The sequence below is a fragment of the Plectropomus leopardus genome, chromosome 11 (assembly GCF_026936395.1).
Source record: "Plectropomus leopardus strain MGB_pleo_1.0 chromosome 11, ASM2693639v1, whole genome shotgun sequence".
Taxonomy (NCBI): Eukaryota; Metazoa; Chordata; class Actinopteri; order Perciformes; family Serranidae; genus Plectropomus; species Plectropomus leopardus.
Genome location: NC_142186.1, coordinates 22,877,176 through 22,899,724, shown reverse-complemented (window position 1 = coordinate 22,899,724; position 22,549 = coordinate 22,877,176). Strand labels below are relative to the sequence as shown.

The 22,549-nt window shown below is 42.2% G+C and overlaps 1 protein-coding gene across 5 annotated transcripts in view; it reads right to left on the bottom strand.

The window, feature by feature from the left end:
• cadm4 (cell adhesion molecule 4) overlaps positions 1-22,549 on the bottom strand; it is a 191,817-nt gene that overhangs the window by 28,774 nt on the left and 140,494 nt on the right. For all 5 annotated transcript variants that reach the window (XM_042490207.2, XM_088084289.1, XM_042490208.2 and 2 more), the window contains exons 2-3: positions 14,287-14,433; positions 4,501-4,788 (exon numbers count right to left, since the gene is read on the bottom strand). In XM_042490207.2, the coding sequence (XP_042346141.2) occupies positions 4,501-4,788; positions 14,287-14,433 (435 nt within the window). The remainder of the gene's footprint in view (positions 1-4,500; positions 4,789-14,286; positions 14,434-22,549) is intronic.

The following is a 22,549-nucleotide window of genomic DNA, read 5'->3' as shown; positions in this document are numbered from 1 at the left end:
TTCCCTGCTGAGACATCACACCTGTGGGGGAGAGGGAGAGAGACAGGTGGGGGGGGTTTAGAGGAGACCACAGAGGTGGATAGAAGGAGTGAGCAGACAGAAAGGAAGAAGTTAGTAACTGATGAATGAGCTTTCTACAGCATCAGGTACCTGTAGTGAAGAGGATGGGTGGTGGAGGCCAGAATAAGAGAAAGAAGAGAAAGCAATTTGCATCTATATTTCATTGCAATTATGAGCAGCAGAACTGTTTGTTTGCAGATGGCAAATCAACTGAATATTTTGTGTGTGGGAGAGAGAGGGATAAAAGAGACAATATGCATAACCGAATTGAGATTTTAACTAAGCCAGACATGGAGAGAGAGAGAGAGAGCGGGGTGTCAAAGGACCACGGCTGAGAGAAGAAAGTGAAACAGAGAGACAGAGAAAGAAAAAGAGGGCAGCAAAATGGACATGATTGATGGGGGGAGGAGGGGTGAGGAGAGCTGCGATGAGACAAGTCCAGACATGAAAGAGGACGATAAGGGTGCCAAGCCAGATGCTGAGGGGAGGAAAGATGCGAGAGAAGAGGAGGAGGAGAGACAGAAGAAGAGAGAACGGTGGGGTGACACGCTCACGTATTGGGAGTTTGTGCTTGTTGAGGCAGAATACAACAATATTACTTATATCGCGCTGAGTTTTCAATTATTGCCGGCGAGCAAATGAGAGAAGGCCCAATCGAAGCGTGAGAGAGGACGGCGGTGGGTGCAGATGAGCAGGAATGAGGCAGCGGTGGGTAAGATAGTGTCTTAATTAAAGAGTGCCTTCCCATATCTGCTGGGATCTGCCTCTAACCTTTAGTGCCACAGTTCATTTAACTCAGGGCCAACAGAGAGGGGAGGGCTGGGGAGGAGAGAGGAAACATGTGGGGAGAAATCCTGAAGAGAGGATGGGAACCAGAAGAGGTTGCTTTTCATTACGCTAGCTTATGCTTTCTCGCGTCCTGTCTCCTCCTGTGACCCAGGAATTATTCCCCCGCCGCCATGCTTAAGCTAGATCGTGACTCTAAATCTATAAAATTCTTGGGAGCCGCTTTAAAATATTCTTGTATTGCTGTGTTTATGTCATAACAACGCTATGGTTCAGGTATGGTTGGGGTTTACGGTTAGGAAAAGACAGGGATGTTGCACCAATTGCAGGGCCCTGTGCATACACAGTCTCTGTGGGCCCCTCCTCTCTGTTTTTCTAATGCACCTTCTGATTTTTTACTTTTTTTTTTAACAAAGTCAGTTTGCTTTTATTCTTTCTTTCTTTCTTTCTTTGAACCCCTATTTCCCTTTCTTGAGGAAAGACATGACTGTATTTGGTGAACCAGCAGCGTAAGCAGTCACTCTCTCAGCTCTAGCTGCATATAGAGATGAAGCCTTGTGCAGATGTGACCTAAGCCATTTTTCACCTTTAAATGGTAAATGGACCTGCACTTGTACAGCGCTTTTCTAGTCCTTTGACAACTCAAAGCGCTTTCACACTCTGAGTCACATTCACCCATTCACGCACACATTCGTTCACTGGTGGCCAAGGCTACTGTACAAGGTGCCACCTGCTACTCAGTTTTTAACCACTCATGCACATTCAAACACTGATGGAAAAGCCATCAGGAGCAATTTAGGGTTCAAGGATACTTCAACATGCTGACTGGAGGAGCCGGGGATCGACTTGATGACCTTCTGATTAGAGGACGACCTGCACCACCACCTGAGCCACAGGGGTGAATGGGGCCTTAAAGAGTGTCCACAGTATTTTATACAAAGTTTAGTCTTTCAATCCAAAGGTAAACTTTCCATTCCAGGATTTTTAAGGGCTCCCCTCCAGTTGGAGCTCTAGGCAATCAGTAGCTCCTTCTACCCTGGCTGTTCAAGGCGGGAGTATCACACCATTATGCTTTCTTGCCATTACAAAAGGTTCGATTGCAAAGTGGGGGCGCTTTAGGCCACCACAGGAGGAAGTGACTGCAGAAAATGGACATGACACACCGTGGGCATGACTGACGTCATGTTTTGACTATGTGTCATGTGTGTGACCCACTGCTGGGATTTTTAAAAGCAGCTTACAGGAGTTAGCAGCTTACTCAAAGAAGAAGAAAAGCGTCTGTAAAAGTCTGCAAATTGGGAAAACAATGAGATTCAGGAGCTCCTTATCCTCCGAGCAGACGACGAAATAGAGATATAAAAGAGAAAGTAAATGAATGTTATTGCCATGTGATGGCATTTTTTTGTTTAGAAAGCACTGCTGACATGTGTGTTATATGTCACATAGAGGCCGACACTGTTGTGTTAAATGTCACACTTGCCACATGCCTCTTTTGGTTCCATGAGGCTATTTGTGTAACGATGCAAAGTTATCATAAAGAAGGGACTTAGCACTGGCCCTGTAGCGCAATCTCTGTATAAAAAGGGTTAGTCACACTTCGATGCCCCTGGGGAAAAAAATAATAGTTTGAGTTAAAATGAAGACTTGAAACATATAACATGAAATCTTGCGGGAGTTTTCCGGGGTTACCATCTCGACACCGCGTCCTCCATCATGGAGGATCTTCCAATCCCTTAAATGCACCTTGAGGAGCGATGAGGCTTCTGGAGGAGCTTAGAGCGATTAAACACTATCCTACATGTCTCTTTCTTGCATCTCTCTCACATCCTTGCTGGGAGGAACAAAGACGCAAAGGAGAGATGTGAGTGAGCGAAGCAAAGGGAAATATTAAGATGATGGAGAGGAGAGGCAAGGAGAGGAGAGGAGAGGAGAGGAGAGGCGAGGAGAGGAGAAGAGAAGAGAAGAGAAGAGAAGAGAAGAGAAGAGAAGAGAAGAGAAGAGAAGAGAAGAGAAGAGAAGAGAAGAGAAGAGAAGAGAAGAGAAGAGAAGAGAAGAGAAGAGAGGAGAGGAGAGGAGAGGAGCTTTAGTAAAACAGATGAGGCAAGAGAAACAAAAGTGCGTCCCCTCTCTGTCTTTCTGACTATTAAAGCCCTTTGCAACCAATAACCAAGCTGAGGAGCATCCTGTATTTGTCACCAGTGAAATATAAAGAAAAAAAGGGAGATTAGATGAAAAGAAAGGGAAGGAGCAGAGGGGAAGGACAGAGAGGGGAGAGACAGAATGACGGTGACAGGCGAGTTCCGACAGAGAAAAAGGGAAGAGACTGGATGAAAGAGACGTTGAGTGTCAGACAAAAATAGAAAGTAAAAGAGACGACGGCTGACATGAAGTTTTAAAGGGCAAAACATTGCTCAATGCATGTCCCCTAAAACTGTTGACACCAGATTATCTCACACTATTTCATCTGGTGTCCGTGTACGTTATTTGATGGTGGCAAGTGAGATTTAATGATTATGCAACACACTTGACAGCGATTTGTACTTTTAAACAACGTTGTCTGTATTTATTAAAATCTGAGATTAACTGAATAAAGAAATATAGCCATGAGCCTGAGACGCTTTGCATAAATTAGTCTCTAAAGTTTTGTCTGCTCAGTCAACTGTGTAAGGTTTTTGAGGAATTCAAATCAAAACAGAGAATTATACACAAATGCTGATTTTAATGGCGCAAAGGAAAGTGATTTCTCCGGGGTTAAATAGACTGAAGGCAAGGAGAAGATCAGTCTCAGATGTATTATTGAGTGAAGTGCCCCTTTAACTGAGAGAAGTCAAGGGAGACACGAGTTAGAAAGATGGATAGATCAAGGTAATGTGCTGACGGATGGCTGGTAGATTTATCAGAAGCAAAGAAGTAGGGAGAGTTAGATGATGGTGAATTAAAAAGTGTTTCTTTGTGAACGTGTGAAAAAGAGGTGGAATGAAAAGAGAAGAAAATCTGGAGTGTAGCATCTGTGCTTTCATGTAATGGTTTACTTGTCAGATTATGTGCAAATATAACACATTTGAAATAGAATTTTGGAGCATGTGCATGGGGAGAGATATAAAGAGGGGGGAGATGTGTATCTGTTTTGATGGGAAGAGAATTTGATTAGTGTACACATTAAAAAGACAGAAAAGCACAGAAATCTTTCTAATTCTGGCTGTTGATGTCTGTCTCCTCAACACATAGATCAACACACACGTAGATATATGAACTTTTGACTCTTCCTCGAAGGAATGGAGACAGAAAAGTTTGCAGTGTTTGATCATTTGAAACTAGATCGTCGCCTATAAATATTGCAAAGAACACTGATCAAAATCATGGAAACAGGAGGAGAAAAGAGATTTTGACAACCCCATAGCCAAAAACGTAATTTTCTCCATCCATTAATCCATCCATCCATCTTCACCTGCTCCCATCAACCAATCCATCTGCCATTACCTCTGTCATCCCATCAATCACACATCCATTCAGCCGTCTTCCATTCAGCACTCATTTTGTGATATTATCCACCCATTTCACTTCACCTGCCCTAAAATCCCTCATTAGTTTCCTCATTTATCTCTCATAATCATCCAACCATCCATTAGTCCTTTGTCAGTCACATCCAGGTACCTGGTATCTCCCGGCCATTACGCATCCAGCGCAGGGCGGCAGCTGGCTTGCTACGCGGCGACATACAGGTGAGCTCCACTTCGCCGCCCTCTACTGCCTCCTGCTTCACCTCCACCGTGGGCGTCTCCGGGAGCACTAAGACGGAGAGAGTTGCCACCTGGTGGTGCGTGGCGTCAGTGTAGAGCTGGCAGAAGTAGCCGCCCTCGTCCGACACGCTGACGTTGGTCAACGTGATGCGCACCAGCCGTGGCGTGAAGAGCACCATCTGGAAACGGTCGTCCTTCAGGGCTGGAGGTGGATACGGATGATGGGGAGAGTAGAGGAAGTGAAGGATGGAGGTGGAGGGCGGAAGTGAGACAGCATGGGACGGGGTTGAAGAGGGAAAAGAGAGGAGGTGTGAGGAAGAGAGGGTGGGAGGTAAGTGACAGGAAGAGATGCAAGAACAAAGAGAGGGTAGGTGAGTACATCAGTCATTGGGAGAAAAAACACAATCCGTCTGTGAAGTTAGACAAAATAATTGCTTCTGTATTCATGTATATAAAGGGTAAAAACAGAGGGAAAATAACAACAAACAAGATTTTACTCTGGGTCAGTGTAATTGATTCATAATTTTCTTATGCTTCAGGGACAGACAGAGTATTAAAAATTACTGCTGAGTGTCATGACAAATTTTTAGCGGGAAGCTTTCTCTTGTTTTATTTCGAGTTTATTTTCAAATGAGAAGCACCTCAGGAAGTGAGTTTGTACCTCACATACAAATTTACTGATTACAGTTGAGCAGACTGCAGGTTCTCCACAGAGTGGAGTTGTTTGGTCATTGACAGACCAGCTCTACTTGTGCAGAACTAGTTAAGAGAATCAGAGTGAAATGGCGTTTTGTTTTACTAAGCCTATAATATTTAGTGCGATATTGTTTTCATGTTAGCCGCTTTTGTTTTCTGGAAGGCTGGTATTTCGCCCTAACCAATCAATAGTAAGTGATGTGTCTGTCCTTCTGAAGCAGATAGACTAGAGATGCTAGTGACGAGCAAAGTCACTTGTAGATTAAATCCGGTGGGTTACCAAGGTAAGAGTGTGAGGATGATTGATTTTAGCCTATTTTCAGCTAAATGGATAGAGCTAGCTAAACCTGCAAATTGATTTGTTTTGATGGATAAACACACGATTACAGGTAAATTTTAAAAAAATACATGTAATTGACAGATACTTTCCGTCTGTTTTCCCTCCGTTTTGTGATGGATAAACATAGCTGCTAAGGGCCCTGATAAAGACATTATAATGCTTGGTTTGTGGCTTGTGTTTGTCTGTCAAAAGGTAAGCTACACAAATCTATTTTAATGCTAAATTCAGCATTAAAATGTGAATTCATTATATTCACTGAAATTAGTTTGGAGTTTTTCATGCCATTAGTCAGTGACAGTCTAAAGTAAATTTATCATTTCTTCACAACAGAAACTTGAGCAATATCTGAAAAAAATATTAGTTGCATTTCCCTTTTATTCTCAGTGCATGGCTGCTTCCCCAACGCCCATTTATCTTATTTTATGTTTTCTTGTAGTGCCTTGTCTGCACTTACTCTTCATGCAGCATCGCCTACATTTGCTGTTATTTTTTTTGCAAGTTGTTTGAAAGAACATTGTAAAATAAGCTTTATTTCTTTTTATCCTATTAATCCAATCCAAATGTATTTATGAACATTTAAAAACAACAGAGGTGACCAAGTGCTGTACATCAATAAATTAATCCTATTAATAATCAGCTAATCGAATTAATAATCAACAAGAGTAGTTTAGTTGCAGTTATCAATGCAGTGGGAAGCAGGGGAAGGCATGTGTACTAGCAGGGCCTGCACATTCATAGGCTAGCTCAGAAAGTGGGGAGCTCGCCTTGGAGAGTGATAAAAGACAGATCCTGCTGGTCTCTCATTTAACCCCGCTGTCTTGTGACTAAATCTGTTGCCAGCTTTGACACAAAGGCTCCTGCACCAGGTCAGCAGTCTTACTCACCATACTAATTTGCTTGGTTCTTCGTCCAACCAGGAAACAACGGTCATTGACCATGAGAACACTAGACCTATTCCCAAGAAAAATCATCCATGCGGCCAGGCTAGTGCAAACCCGCACCACCTACAGGGGAGTCATATCAGTTCATACAAGTGGATGTACTGTAGGTACGCTGATGTTGCCTTTTGCTGGCCAAGAAAGTGACAGTTGCTGCAATTGCTTGCACTTTTCTTGTCGATAAGAGCACAGGTTTGATTGGAACTACAGTGGCAGAGCTGCAGGGCTGTAAGTATTGCTCTGCAGTTGAATGACACTGGCCTGGTTGCGGGCACTTTGCATCAATAACCCTTTGTATCCATGTTAATTATTGTCTACATATTTACAATGTAAATGTTTTTCTGTTTGTCTTTGTAAATACCGAACATTTACCTTTTTTGCAAGGAGTAATTGACGAGCAAACCAGGCACAAGAAAAGCAAAGCTGCTTTAACTGAGTGTTATGACATTTACAGCTTTTGGAATCAGTCATTTCTTAGCCTCAAGATAGTTTGCTCTGCATTAGCAAACAGTTGGTTGTATCTCCCACAGTCTGGAACGGGAGCGCCGTTTTCACCACCCTCTAATTTGTGATGTCACTTGGATGGACAGCACTGCTGAGAAAAAAACTGCTAAACATGGGAGGAATAGTGGCTGTGACAGAACCTCGGACGATTTTCTGGAATTGATAGCGCAGCTAAATCTAAAGCTCAGTTTGATATAAAAAGTTCAGAGAGAGTTTGCAAAGTCAGTCTCGATGGAGCAGCTCCAGGCTGTGCATTGATACAACATAACAGATGTCTTGGTTCTCTCATTTCCAGCTTTGAGGGAGCGTGTTGTTCATTTTCCCGAGCAATGATTGGACCATCCTAAACTAGAATGTATTCATTCATTCTCTTTGTAAGTGCTTTGCTTTATTCCTCTGTAAGCCCATTTCTAATTAGTGTCTGGAATTTTTATTGTTGATCTTATTAGGTTTTAATCATTATTGTTTTACTCGCTGTGAAGCACTTGGTAAGTCTTTTGAAAACTGCTATGCAAATAAAGCTCATTGCACAAGCAAAATTATTTTAGGAAAGCTATTAAACTGAGTAGTGCTGCCCTTTGAGTCAGTGTGAGATGGGCTAAATACTACAATTCAACACAATGTAAACACTGTAATCCAGACTATGAAAATTAATCGAAGATTGGAAACAAAGAGTAAAAACATATCAGCTTTCTGAATTCTACAGCCAATCATGGACCTCAGACAGATTCTCACTAACCCCACAATGCACAAAGGAGAAAGAAAAGAAAGCAAAGCGAGGATGAGAACACATGCGACAATTTTTCTTTTGTTACTCAAAGAAAGAGTAAAAATCAATGGCAAGAAAAATGCTGATAACAAATAAGGCTAATAACAGCCTGCGGGTGACAGTGGCTCGATGTCCATAGATTCTCATCGAAGACTCACTTTGCATCGACTTGACTGTGAAACCTCCCCATCTCTATTTTATTCCATGCCGTCTTTAATCCTTTGTGTGGTTCACGCAGGGAACAGCACTCACTTGATGTAACAACCAGCCATCTCTCAGCATAATTCATCACAACACAGACACTACAGTATAGATGTTGGCTTTGTGTGTTGGCGTGTATGCCAGAGAGAGTAGAGGAGGAGGACAGAATGAGAGAAATAGTCTCATATAGCTACATAATGCGGCAGGCGGGGAAAAAAAAAAATATAGATAGAGACAGAAATCCACATGGGAGCGAGAGAGCGGCCTGGAGCGATGGAGTCAGTCCACTCTTCCTGGAAGTACACCACACTAATCTCTCCACCCCGCCCCCAAAATTCCTCCTCCACCGGATGGCAGCGAAAGCATTGTCAGAGAGCTATTCCCCACAGATAGGTAAATCTTTTTTTCCCTCTCTGCACTAAATGGCAACTAAATGTCAGACTTCTGTTCAAGTCCAAGTTCACCTTTATTGTCCTATCTCATTTGCATGCTGAGGAGAGCTTGGCAATAGTGGGAGAAAGAGAGATATGGACCGCTGAGGAGAAAGGGTCCATTTGGTTAGTTCCACCGCTCTATTATAGCTATCAGTCCCCACAATCTCATAAAACACACCCCTGGCTGGTTGCTCACTTGCAAAACAGACAGCCTAATTCACAGCACTTACAGCAGCACCTCTATTTGGGCAGTTAGCGTGGAATGGCTCAGCACAGAAAGGCCTCAGTTTGTTAGCCTGATATCTGGGCGCCAGATGGGCAATAGGCAGAAATGGAAGAGCCCTACAGCGAGTGATGGAGCAAACGTGGAGGCAGAGAGAGCCAGAGTGAGCTGTAATTTACGCTCCCACAAAATGTCCCCCAACGAGGCTTTTCAGAGCTTACGGGAGCCAAATTAGTTACGGGAAGCCATCTATACTTTATACCATGCCTAACCTTTGGATCATTTCCCAGTGATGCTCTCTCTACATAGCGCCGCTCCTTTTCCTTATTCTGTCTGTTGCTGTGTCGTTCCTAACCCGTTGTCACATTCTCCCCCACTCTTTCCTTTTTTCTTCCTCATTTTCTCTTTCATTCTCGCTTTCACATCTCGTCTTCCTCCTAGCTCTGATTAGACTTCATCGTGCTTCCAAAAGGGTGCAAGTCCGTGTCTCGTGGGGGAGCACATGGGGCGGCTCTGTTTAAATACTTAATGGAACTTACCAGCAGTGCTGATCTGATAAAATTGGGGGGAAAGTTGAAAGTAAGGTTTCCAAATGCAGCGACCTTAAGTACCCAATTAAGGCCGCTCCGTGATCGAGGAGACTAACAAGTGAGGAAAAGGTGTGTAGAACAAAAGTGTTTGAACACTGTACGAGTCTTGTCTTCAGTGTTTTTAGTCTGATCTCGGCGCACTGTGCAGAAAATCTTCAGTGACTGCTACTTTGACGCAGACTGTTCCCGAGGGGAGAGTGGGAGTTTTGATTGTCGAATCAATGTAATTACAAGAGCTGGAAGTTGTAATGATTAGAAATGTGAAAATGTGCTCAAGTGGAAATTTTCACACACGTACAAAAATATCATGGCATATGTTTGAAAATATCCATTTCTAGAAATGCCTTTTAATTGGAGGACTTTTTCATTCATTCTCTGTGGTTAGAACAAAAGTTCGAGCGTGCTCTAGCTGTTCTTAGTAGTTTATCTTAAATAGTCATGTGAATGTGTTGCCCCCTCTTCATCATGTGGAGGTTTAACTGAAGCTCTGGATCTGTCAGCTTTCTTTAACCCTTTGAAACCTGAGCAAACTGGCGTGATATCTGTCAAAAACATGGGAAGAAAGTAATGAGCATTGAAGGAAGAAGTGACCATAAAATTAGCAAGAAATTTTGTAAAAAGTACAAGAAAATCGCCTGAAAATTATTGTAAAAAGCTAAGTAAACAAAAAAAGAAAAAGGTAAATGACCTGGAAAAAGTGTTAGAATTGTGTAACATAGTTTTTCAAATATGTAATTGAGATGTTTATGAATATAGCTTTTTTATTTTATTCCAGGACATTTTGCTGTAGCTTTTTCAAAAATAATTTTCTAAATCTTCTAATTTCTTGCAATTTGCGGAACATTTCTTAACAAGTTGGTCACTGCCATTTTCCCCATGTTTTTGAAACAAATCCCACCCATTTGCTCAGAGTTCAAAAGTTTAAATTCTTGTGAAAAGCATCTGAAAGCAGCACAAGAAAAGTGATGTTGCTCCAAGTTTCAAAGGGTTAACCACATTACTGCCACTGTCTATGACTGTCTACCTCACAGCACTGTACTTTATTTGTAATTTTATATGCTGGAAAGATAATGAATATGCATCTGTGTTTAAGAGATACTTTACCAATTTTCAAGCAGCTTTGCATCACAACAATGTTGATGGTATGTGTAAATGAAATGTGGTAAACTTCCCTCCATCTAACCAGTACCCAGATCTCCCTGCTCGTCTCTCAGCTCAAAGCAGATTTTCACTGGCTCAAGGGATGTTGCCAGGACTACAGATTGTGCCCCCGCATTTTTGTATGCCCGCCACCATGGACCCAAAGAGTACAGAAGCAGATCGAGATAGACTGCTGTCTCAGAACAAACTGATTAAACTTTAAAACTTGGTCGTGCTGATCAAATATAATCCACGATTAAGGTTACTGTATTGCCTATTTGTCACCAAATATGTCTTCAGAATCTATATTTTAGTGAGCTGTTTGCCTGTAATATGAGAATTAGGAAGTAGGTACAATACTGTTTCCTGTGTTGTAAAAACAGAGGCTGAAAAAACTGAGATCAGATTAAGCTTCTGTTCCTGCATTGCCTATTTCTCACCTAAAATATTTTTGGTACATATTTTACCTTACCAAAAAAACCCAAAATAAAATGGAGAAGCCCTCTGCACAGCTGTGCCTCTCTCCTGGGTGCCAGCCAGTGCAGGGTAACAATGAATCAAAGAAATTTAAGTTCCAGTGCACACCAGGATGCTGTTGACATTTATTTATGAACAGTTCTTGTTAAAAAAAAAAAAAGTAAAATTTTACTGATTCTATAATGTTTTTTTTGGTATTGTACTAGTGCTACATTCTTTTCAATATATTTTTTCTACATTTTCTATTAGTTTTGGATATATTTATTATAATAGTATTCCTAAATTATGTACTTAATATTTATGGTATCCTTATGAAATGTTGTTTGCTGTATCTCTCCATTACCTGTATCTTTTTATTCTATTAAATGTATATTTATGTTGAAATTAACTCTATATTACAGCAAATATTACCTTTAATGCTGAATCACACTTGTCTTATCGTCTGCTAATGAGCATGTGTGAGGATTTGAATGGAAAAATTGATGATGGTTAAACATAAAGCAAATCTAAAGAAGTGATATGCGAAACATGTAGTTTGCTCCATCTTTTGTTTTTAATGTGAACTGTTAATAAACAAGCGTCAGCTTGAGCATCCTGGTGTGCACTGGAACTTTAATTTCTTTCATATTTTACCTGACTATTCAGTTCAGGACACTTGTTACCTGCCAGGCGCTATATTCTTTCCTACATCAAAACGGCCAAGCTCTCATTACTTTACCCAACACCAGGAATGCTTATTTGTCCTGTAAGGCACAGTGCATTCTGGTATTTGTAGGTTTTCTATCTTTTGTGCAATAGCAAATGCCATAGCCCTTTTTCTTTTGTTTTCTCTGGTCATAAAGCACCAATTTCAAGTATTTGTGCCTCGCTACTGCATAGACAGCGAAGTTTTATGAAAAGATGATCTTTCCAGCAGTGGAATGCATTCTTTAAGGCTGTGTGAGACTGGCACTAGCTTGGTCCTTGCATCTGAGGCGTTCTTTATTTATCACAAGCTCAAAGCCATGAGACAAATACAAACATCGTAATATTTGGAACAAAATTTCTGGCCGTCTGATGCTGTTGTCAGTTCATCTCAATTAAAGCCAATTAGATTGAATAAAAATATGGCCTGAGTAACAGTAGCAGATTGAGATTAAAATAATAATGTGTAACCGTATTTTATAAGCTACTTTGGAAGTCAGCAACATTCAGCAGCTTGAGTGAAGTTAGCTCAGCAAACAGACTCTCTGAGAGTCTAAATCATGCTGGGAAAATTAGCACCTGTCACACAATTGCAACAGCAGAACAATCCTTTCTGGGATTGTAACTAATCAAAACTATTTTTGGAGCAGTGTGTCAGAGAGAAAGAGAGGGCTGACCAGTCAGTGAACCGAGAGGATCAGATCTTAGGATGAAGATAGAAAAGACACCGTTAAGGTGTTTGCGCAATGTCAACCTCCTCAGCTTAAAGGTGAGCGAGGGCTCCTTTACCAGGATTTGAGGTGTCAGATTGACTCCTTTGTCAACCTGTTTCAGCCCATGTCTTTGTTTAACCACTTAAGCTGTGTTTTGATGTGATTTGGGAAAAAACTAACTGTAGCATACAATACAATCTAAGCTCAAAATCCTGCATCTGTGTGAAGGTTTGAGCTGTTCTTCAGTCAATTAGTAGTTTACTTAAAGCAGATTTATTAGGTGATTTTTGGCCCAACTTGTCACATGCTGCAGCTCTTGCATTGGTCAGTGGTGTTAACATGATGTCAACAAGCTACATCCATTATTTTTTGCATACTTGTTTGTAAATATAGAGGCAATTCTGCAAAGCCAGTAACTGGTATTACAGTTTGGTGCAATGTGTAAGTACTTTTTTGTATTGAATAGGTTGTTGGGCTGATGTGGTTTCTTAAAGCTAAAATTGGTTATTGTGAAAATAACTTTTTTTATCATATTTGCTGAAACTGTCACTACATCCACAAAGTGTTATATGAGACAGTTAGTCTGTGGAAAAAAACTCCAAGGAAAACAGCTAATCAGAAGAAAGGAGTCTCTCACACATCTGCCAATGATGTCAATCACTGCTCGCGAACTGCATTCAAAATGTCAAACTGGGCAGCGCTGATCAAATATGAATCAAGATTCTGGTACTGTATTGCCTGTTTCTTGTCTATAGTGTTTTCAGTAACATCTTTTTTTGTGTGCTGTGTTGCTGTTAACAGTGAAAGTGACATGGCTGTTATGTTAGAAACAAATGACACACCAAGCACCACCCACCGTGCACCGTCCAGAGCGAAAATTCTCATTTTACAGCTAAACAGTGCACCAAAATATGTTTCTGAAAACATCTGAGGTAGAAATATGCAGTAACAGAATCTTATTTCATTTTTGATCAGCTCTGCCAAGTTTGACAGTCTGACCATAGTTCTGGGCGATTGACATGACTGACAGCTGTGCTAGAGACTCCTTGGCTCTGAGTGTTTTTACTCTTGTGCAGTAAGACTATTAATAGCAATTCGAGAAGGCAAAAAAAAACTGATCATCTGTCTCAAGTACTGCTGTGAGGATATTGTGACAGCAAATGTTTTTTTTTATTTCAACTAAAAGTTACTAACAGTATCTTTAATCTTGAATCTAAAACTTTTTGAATACCTACAATTTCACCCCCTTGCCTTTAACTCGAAACAGTTACAAACCAACAGTTTTACACAGCCTTAAGCCCAAGCCAACGTATTAAGTTTATCACATAGATTAAGTAGAATATAAATAACTATTGCTGCACCAAATCATAATGCAAAACTTTGCTCCAATTAAGCTGCCCACACGTATTTCAAAGGCAATGTTTAATATCCTTGAACATTGTTCTTTTGCTCAAAGGTTCCCTAGCAGCACTAGAAGAAAATCTGGCTAAGGTGGCAGCTTTTGCCCTTAATTAGTTAGGAAAAAAACAAGTAGTGTTTGCCTACCCCAAGGCCCTCTATGAAATCTGCCTTCATTATAATATTGGTTACAATGATAATTTGCCATAAAGCTGCCTTTAAAAAAAACATGTGATTGCCAAGGCCATGCTCTAATGAGGATCTGTAATAAGTTCTGATCTCATCACAGGGGTTAAAAGTGGATTATGCAGAGAGCTTTGAACTATGCTTTTAAAACAGTTAAAGCAGTCACACTGTTAGGGCTGAGAGGAAAACCATCATCCAAATTAACTCTGGGGTTATCTGACTTTTTAATGTGGAATCGCTTCAAAGGCAAAGTGAGGACATTTGCAATAAGAAAAATGTAAAGTGCAAGTGTTGGTGAGTCACTGCTAATGTGTTTAAAAGGCTGGCTTCAAATGGAACTGGGGGCAAATGCACACACAGATGGATTAAGTTTGTCTGCAGAGACAAATGTGCGCGTGGCAACACACCTCGCGTGCCGTTGAAGAAGAGGGTCTGCCGGCGGGGATTCTGGATAACCACGATTGATCCATCGTAGTTCTGCAGGCGGCAGGAGATCTGGGCTGTACCTCCCTCCAAGACTGTCACATTCTCCGCCTGCACTGCCTGACAACGGGCTGTGGGAGAGAAAGATGGACGTTAATGTAGTGACACAGAGGGTGGACGATGGAGAGGAAGAAAAAAAGCAAATGGGACAAATAGGGGGAACAGATGCAGCAAAAAAAAAAGATGTTCAATTTGCAGTGCGCTTGAGATAGAACCTTTCAAAATAAGGTACTTAGAGCATCCTTCATTTAGTCGTTATTCATCATATGGACACAACAAGGGAAAAATAGAGGGGGGAGGAAAAGAGGGGAGGTGACAGAATGATGGAGATAAAGAGACTGAAAACGACAGAAAAGACACTGAGGGACTCAACAAGTAAAACAGGGTCCCTATGAACAATGTGTTCTTGTGATTATAATAGGGATGATTATAATTACTGCTATTCATCTTTAAATGTGCACAAACGCTCACATGCAAACAGGCCTACTGCCGCTGGCTAGTCTAACAGAATGCATCAACACACACATTTGAATACATAATGCCTTATTAAATCTCTAAGTGGCTGTCGGTCTTGAATTTAGACACACACAAGCACACACGCACACACACACACACACATGAATAAACACACCATGACATTCACAAAAAGGCACACAAGCAGATCACGGGTTGGACTGTGGCCCTGCCACCACCTGTGTGTATAAAAGTTTAAACTGTAGTGTCATCGTATGAATCTGTGGTTGCCTCAGTGTGAAAGCTGGCCAAAGTGCATTTTCTCATCCAGGTGTGAGCTAAACCATTTGATTATGCTCTATTATCCTGATGTAACGGTTCTTATTCCAGGAATTTGGAAAGTGCTGGGGGGGTTGGGGGGATATCACTCACAATTTTTGGGAATGAATACACCCATACACACAGACACCTGAACATTCATGTGTGTGCAGGTTCTTATGCACCATACATATGTATACTTATGGAAATAATGCACAATTTCTATACAATCCATAATAATGAGCCAGCAATTCATAATCAACCAAGCGCCAACCTCCACAGCTGAAAAATAAAGCTAACGCCAAGTGCCAAAAGCTGCAGTTCATCAAATGGCCACTTGAGGCTGGCTCCAAAAGCAAGACAATCCCCATAGACCCTTTTTATTAAAATGCCTGAGGTTTCAGCAGAAATAAAAATGTTTATAGCCTGGTACAAAAAACGGTTTTGGTCTCTATGGCTAATTTCAACTTTCATGAAAACTAAACGATTTTTTAAATAACTAACCTATTTACATTTTATTAGGGTCCAAAGTTAAAAAAATAAAGAAAAAAGAAAACAAACATCCATGATGGTGAATGGCCAAAATACTTAACTCGAGGCTACAAAATGAGAATCCACCAACCAATGGGTGATGCAGCTGTGTCCATTTATGTCCATATTTATACAGTCTGCATGTGTAACCCGCAAAATTAGGAAGGCTGCAATCATGTGACCACTGAGCTGAGTCAGAGAGGGACATACAACCCCAATTCCAAAAAAGTAAAATGTTGATAAAAAACACTGTAAAACATTAATAAAAACACAATGCAATGACTTGTAAATTCTCTTCAACCAATACTCAATTGAATAAAGTAAGTAAGATATTTGCAAGATATTTAATGTTCAAACTGATAAACTTTTTGTTTGATTATTATTTGTAAATATACACTATTCTGAATTTGATGCTTTTAAGACATTCCAAAAAAGCTGAGATGGGCATGTTTACCAATTTCTTACAACACTTTTTATTTGAAAAACACTCAGTAAGAATTTGAGTACTTCAAGATTTAAAGACTGCCTGTGTGGAAAAATGGGCCAAAATCTCAACTGAAGTTTCTTCATACAGGGCACATTTTGAAGCTGATATTATGATCAAAAGCTATTATTATTATTAGTATTATTAGTTTATTGTTATTAGTATTAAAAAAACAGATCGTTCTATACTTTTAATGTGTCTATTTACTTTATTATTTATAGTTTTTATAGATTAAAATGTTATGATTTCTTTATCTGTGTAGTTTTATTATCTGACCCAAAGTCCTCTTGTGGAGGCAGGTTAGGATGGTGGTTTGGTCAAAGATCATTGGACTTTTCCCCAAAAGGCAGGTGTTTCTGTCCCTGTGTAAAACCAAATGAACTATGAGATATTTGAATGTATATTGTCACCATGTTTCTTCTCTTAAACGTATGTAACATTACATGAAGTTTGTAACTTACTTTGTGGGGCGCTTATTTGTTCGAGATCAAATGAATGTATTGTCATGATGCCTTGGTGTGTGCACATGCTCCAGCAAGCGTGCGCTCAGATGCATACACACAGAACTATGCATGCATGCATGCATGCATGTGTGCAGACACTTACAGAAACTTTTGTACATTATCTTTCAAACAAACTTGTCTAGGCCCCAAAACCAATATTTTTAGACAAGGGTGCTGAGAAACAGCAGGGAGCCTCTTTGATGTTGCTGACAGCCCAAGAGTCAGTAATGAGGAGGTTGATTATGCTCTGATTGGAGCGCCCTGCGTGTTTGTGGGTCAGGCTGTTGACACGTCTCAGCTGAGTTACGCCTCCTGCTGAGCACAATGGACAGCGGGCTATGCCATTTGAATTCAAATGATTTATGCGCAATTAGCCATAAGGCTCCAGCCAGCAGTGGAATTTGATTGCCTTGAAGAGAGTACCAGCTTGCTGGGCTCCCCAAACTAGTATTTACCAATTTGCATCCCCATTTGCATTCCCTCTCTCCCTGGCAAAGTGTTGGCCGTGGGGAGGATTTAGAGAAGGAGCGACATCAATATTGAAGCATGATGATGAAGCAGGCAATAAGAAGTGCCGATAAAGACGACGCAACTATATATATTTCACTGCTGGGTCTAGCAGTGTCTCTGAGCTCAGTAAAACACCTTCAGAAGGCAGGAAATGTTGTGAGACAAACAGATGGTGGCTGCCATAGCAGGAGTTGCTGACTTGACTGCTTTGGGCCAAAATGAATGTCTATATCTGCAACCGAGTGTGTCCTGTGTTTCAGCACATGTGCTTGTGTGCATGCACAAAAGGTGAGCATGTGCATCGGGTGTGCAAATGCATTGGCTGGCATATTGCAATTAAGCTGCTTTGACATCATCTGATCCCGCCAACTTCATCCAAATTTAATTCTCCCCTCGATTTTAATCTCTTTTAATGAAATACTCAAAGCCTACATATTCATCACATCAGAGGAAACGGAGAGACACAGTGGATATTGAACTGAAGACAGAAAGAAACCAAGAGGGGATAAAGACAAAGGGGACTCTAATACTCTATGGAACAGAGAAAAAAATCTTGACAATTACCACTAATTGTAGTCATTATTGCTCCCATTCTCTGCATCAATATTGTGATTCATATCGGCGGCCATCAGGGCCTGCCACCGCCATCCCAATTATTTTTCTAATGGCTGTTATTACTCATCACCGTGGCAACCAGGCTAGACCGCCATTGTTTTAAACAGTGTTAATTGTAAAAGTGCTGCCGTGCATTCTGACAAAGTTGGAACAGCGTCTGTGTGTGATTAGTGACCTATCAGAACCAGCAGAGAAAGAGGGCCTCAAGTGGGTCTCCAGACAAAGAAAGTGGTCAAAAGTTTGTTTCTGGGGGGAGGCCAGAAAAACTAATTAGCTGTCCATTTGCACAGCCACTCCTTGTGACAGCTGTCACCCCTTCAAAGGAAATGAGCTGCAGTGGCATTGACGAAAAGTAAAGGAAAAAAAAATTTGTTAACCGCTGTTGTGAGCGGGATGGCTGGCATCCGTCGCCTGCTGAGAGATGCCACCCAGAAACACCTGCTGGCTGCTGGTGGATGATCAGTCTGGGCGAAGAGAACAGAGGGATGGAGAAACGGTGGGGGAGTGAGGGCTCTAACCAGGAAATGATAGCAGGGATTGGGGAAGCGATGGTTTGAGTATAATAATGCAGCTGGCGGGGGCTGGATGAAAATATACAAGAGATGACGCATATTCTTTCACTCCTGCTCATAACGCAGCTGGGTACAGCACTTTAGTTTGACTGTAGGTTTTATAGGCTGCCATTCACATCAAGGCCATGAGCTGGTGCTTCTGATCAGCAGCATAAGTATAGTAGGGAGGGGGAATGAGAAGGAGGGGGAGGGAATCAACCTCTGTGACAGAGGTATTAATCTGGCCCCCATTAAAATCTGTGCCCGTAATAAAATACTCCACAAGCGTCGAATCATATTAAGAGAGAATGCTGAGAGCAATCGATACCATGCTAGTGCACTGACTGCCATGATCAACGCACAAATAAAACAGGAGGGGGAATAACAACAATCACTTCTCTCTCCAACCAAGCGGGGGCAGTATTTCATAGCAGTGAATTGGTGCTTCTCATCATTGGAAATGCCTCTACCCCCGCTGTCACCGGGAAAAAAAGGAGCCTTTATTTACAGCGGCAATAGAGATCCGAGGAAGGGCCATCATTTCAAAATACATAAACAAATAAATAAATAATAGGCGTGCAAATTCATAAGACAAGGCTGTTCAGGGGCCCTTCCTAATGGTCCCGCAATAGGGTTGAGTTATAAGCCGAGGGAGGCAGGGGATAGAGGGACAAGAGGGGAGGGGATGAACGGAGGTGTGGAGAGTTAAAAGAGGGGGATTTGGGAGGCAGCCAGGTGGACTGCTGGCTCACCCTTGGTCACGGTAAATTCTAGAAACTGCCTCACTGGTGCAGGGTTAGCGGGCTGAATTACCGCCTTGCTGCGTCTCTCTCTCAGTTTCACTCTGCCCTTATTTCTCTCTCTTTCTCTGTGAGTGAGAGGAAAAGATAGAACAAAAAAAAGACAAGCCACATAAGAGATGAGCTGTCTCCATTTGCCCCAAACAAGCCCCCATGTATCCTTGAAGTAGTGCAGTCACTGTCTCCCTATTCATTATCTCTCATTATCTCTCAATTGGAAGGGGGCCAAGAGCTTGTGTTTTCTTTGCATGCTGGCCACGGATTTACAAGGGAATCGATGCAGGAGAGTACAATGCGCAACCCCGCGTGCTATTACTGCTTTAATTAAAACAATAACAGCAGCTCATAGTTTCCACTCATACGGGGTCGTCCGTTGGCATCTTCTCCATCTCTTCCCATCTGGATGTACATATTTTCCCCGTTATCCCTCGAGCCTGCAAGGCGAGCCGCTTTCCACAGTATGTATGCAAATGAAGTTTGCAATGTTTATGTGTGTGTGGGTGTGTATGTGTGCATGCACACTTGCTCCAGGTTAATCACAGAGTTTTGCGGTGTACTGACTTTATAAAATAGCTGACTTTGAGGTTCTTTTCCGCCATAACTCCCTCTGCAGGCCCGCAACTCTCCCCACTCTCCCCCTCTTCCTCTTCCCAGTCTAAAATTATCACTCCATCTCTGTGAGAGAGCCAGAACTCTGCCAATCAAATCCAGCACAAAGAAAAAATGCTCCCTCTATAAATAATACATAATCCTTTACAAATCTCGCTCTCGTCTTCTCTCATTACCTTGTTCTGTCGCTTTCTCCTGTCCTCCTTTTCCTCCTCTTAGGCTTTCTTCTCATTTTTTCGAGTAAAACGCCCCAACCCGTGCTTCCACTTAGTCCACAACTCTTAATTCTCTCCTCTAATGCCTGCATCTAATCTCATTCGCACCATCTTCCGTTTTCTTTTTATTTAAACCCAGTCTCTCCATCCTCCACCCCCCCCACCTCTGCCTGATCTAATCCTTGATTCCTCCTGCCTTCATCAGCCCCTTTTCCTTTCTTCCTGTCTTCCATCTCCCTCTTTTCTCCCTTATCTTTTATTGCATCGCTCATCATGCATCTTCCTCATCAGCGCCGTCCTGAAGATGCTCTCTCTCTCTCTTCTCCTCGGCCTCAGGAGAATGGCTGCGACTCTTACTTTCTTTCTTTCTTTCTCCCATTACTGTCTCTTCACCTCGTCTCTTCGCTCCTGTCCCCTCCTTCCTTTTCTCTCTTCATGTTGCCCCCCCCCCGCAATAGTTTCCTTTCAAGCTGCAATAGGCTTTCATTCCCCTTGCAATCTCTCTCTCTTGCTCTTTCTCCTTTTCTGACTCAGTGGGAATCTTTTTCCTGCCTCTCTGCTGGTTCTCCCTCCACACTCTCCTTCGCTAAATGTGATTTGTTCTGCAGCTCAAGTCTGCGGCATAATCGCGCTGTTTTTATAGTGTGCCGGGAGAGCGGAAGAGAGGGAGCAAGGGGAAGACAGGGGGGAAAAAAGTGAGAGGAGTGAATGGGACAAGGGGACAAAACAAATTATTGGAGCGAGAGACTGAATATCTCAGCTTTTTCCTCTCTCTTTCAACTTCTTCTCTTCTTATTCTTCTTTTAATTGCCAGTTATAGCTCAGCCCTCTCTCCGCTTTCTATCCCTCTCTTTCTAAATCTCTCTCCCTCTTTTTGGTAGGAACTTCAGACCATCCCTCCTTCACCCTGTGGTGCACTGTGGGCACCACACTGCTAATCAGCAAAATCAGCATAACATTGTCTCCATTCACTTTTGACCTCTCATTAGAAACATTTACTTTGTTTTATTTATATATTTCCTGTTTTCTCTGACTCTGCTCCCCAGTCACATCATCCTCGGCATTGAAATCTGTTGTCTTCCTCCTCTCTCATCACCTTTTCCTTTCTACCTCCTCCCCTCCCTTCCTGCTCACGTATCTCTCACTTTGACCTTCGCATCTTTATGTCTCTCCGGCCCTTTGGCGTATTTCAATCACCTCGTCCCTCTCTTCCCCCATCCCCTCTTCTTCCCTCTGCCGCTGCATTGCATCTCCCTGAGCGCTCTCCTTTCCCTCTTGTCCACCCATCCCATTGCTTATTCTGCTTTCTTATTCACCTCCTCTTACCCTTCACAAACCACTATCATCCCTTCCTTTCTCCCTCTCTTTCATGCCTCCCCTCTTTCCTTTTCTGACAGTCAAAGCTGGTTAGCTCTATCTACTGTGCGGCGTTTTATGGCTCGGGTCTGTCACAGCCCCAACAACCCTGTGACAATGGCCGCCACACACACCCCAACAGCGGCTTAAAGGAAATTTACAGGGCTATTACGCGACGACACTGGAGATTCACCACAGCCAAAAGAACTGGTCTTTACACCCCCTTCAAAAATCCACCACATGGCTGCTTCCCTTTGGTGTGTATGTGGGAGGGTGGAAAGCATGAGCGTGCATTTAAAAGTGTGTGCTTGACCGTGTGCAAGAGTATATGTGTGTGCAACACAAAACTGCCCTACTGGCATGAATTACATAATCATGCCGACTGCCAAGACACAAACTCATTCTTTCTCTGTAGCCCTCGCTCCCCTATTGTCACCCCCACCCAGCATCCCCCTCAACATCCCACAAAACACAATGTCCTTCTGTTGATGTAATATGCAAGAAAAAAAAACTGAATTGAGATTTTGGCTGGCGCAGAGGAGAAGGTACTGTGCACAGCGGCACAACACTTGTTTACCAATGAGCAGCGGGGAAAGAACATCTCCTGTATTAGATGCACAATAATAATAATGACGGGGGGTATTAATAGCACCTAGCAACTCTGCCACTGATCCCACTCCACTTGTGCTCTTTCTCATCTCTTTCTCGTGTTCAGTCTTATGACTCTTGGTTTCATATCTTGTCCAGCTCTTTTTAAAGCCCATAGTCTCTTGCTTTATCGCTGTACCCCTCCCCTCCATCTCTGTCTTTCTTGCGCACACACTGACCGCATTGTTCTCCATCTCTGTCTCCCTATTTCTCTCTTTCTGCCTCCACTGCTGCCTCAAATTCAAGTGTCTATCTGGTCATCCTTCTTTCCTTGTGTCAGTCTGTCTCTCTTTCAATATTGGTCTCTTGCACTGCACTTTTCTCCTCCCCAAATTCTCCCTCTATTCGTCAACCTCTCCATTTGGCTTGCTATATCTCTCCCACTCTGGGGTCCAACTTTCTTTTATTATGTTCTTCAGAGGAGCGCTGAAGAGAAAGGCTTCAGCCACTCTCATATCTTTCTGTCTTTCTCTGTTTTCATTCGCGACTGTTTCGCTTTAAGTCTCTGGGTCCATCCGTCCACTCTCTCATTCCCCAATACTGTCACCTCCTGGGCATATGCTCCCGTCTTCCTATTCTCAGTATTCTGAATCT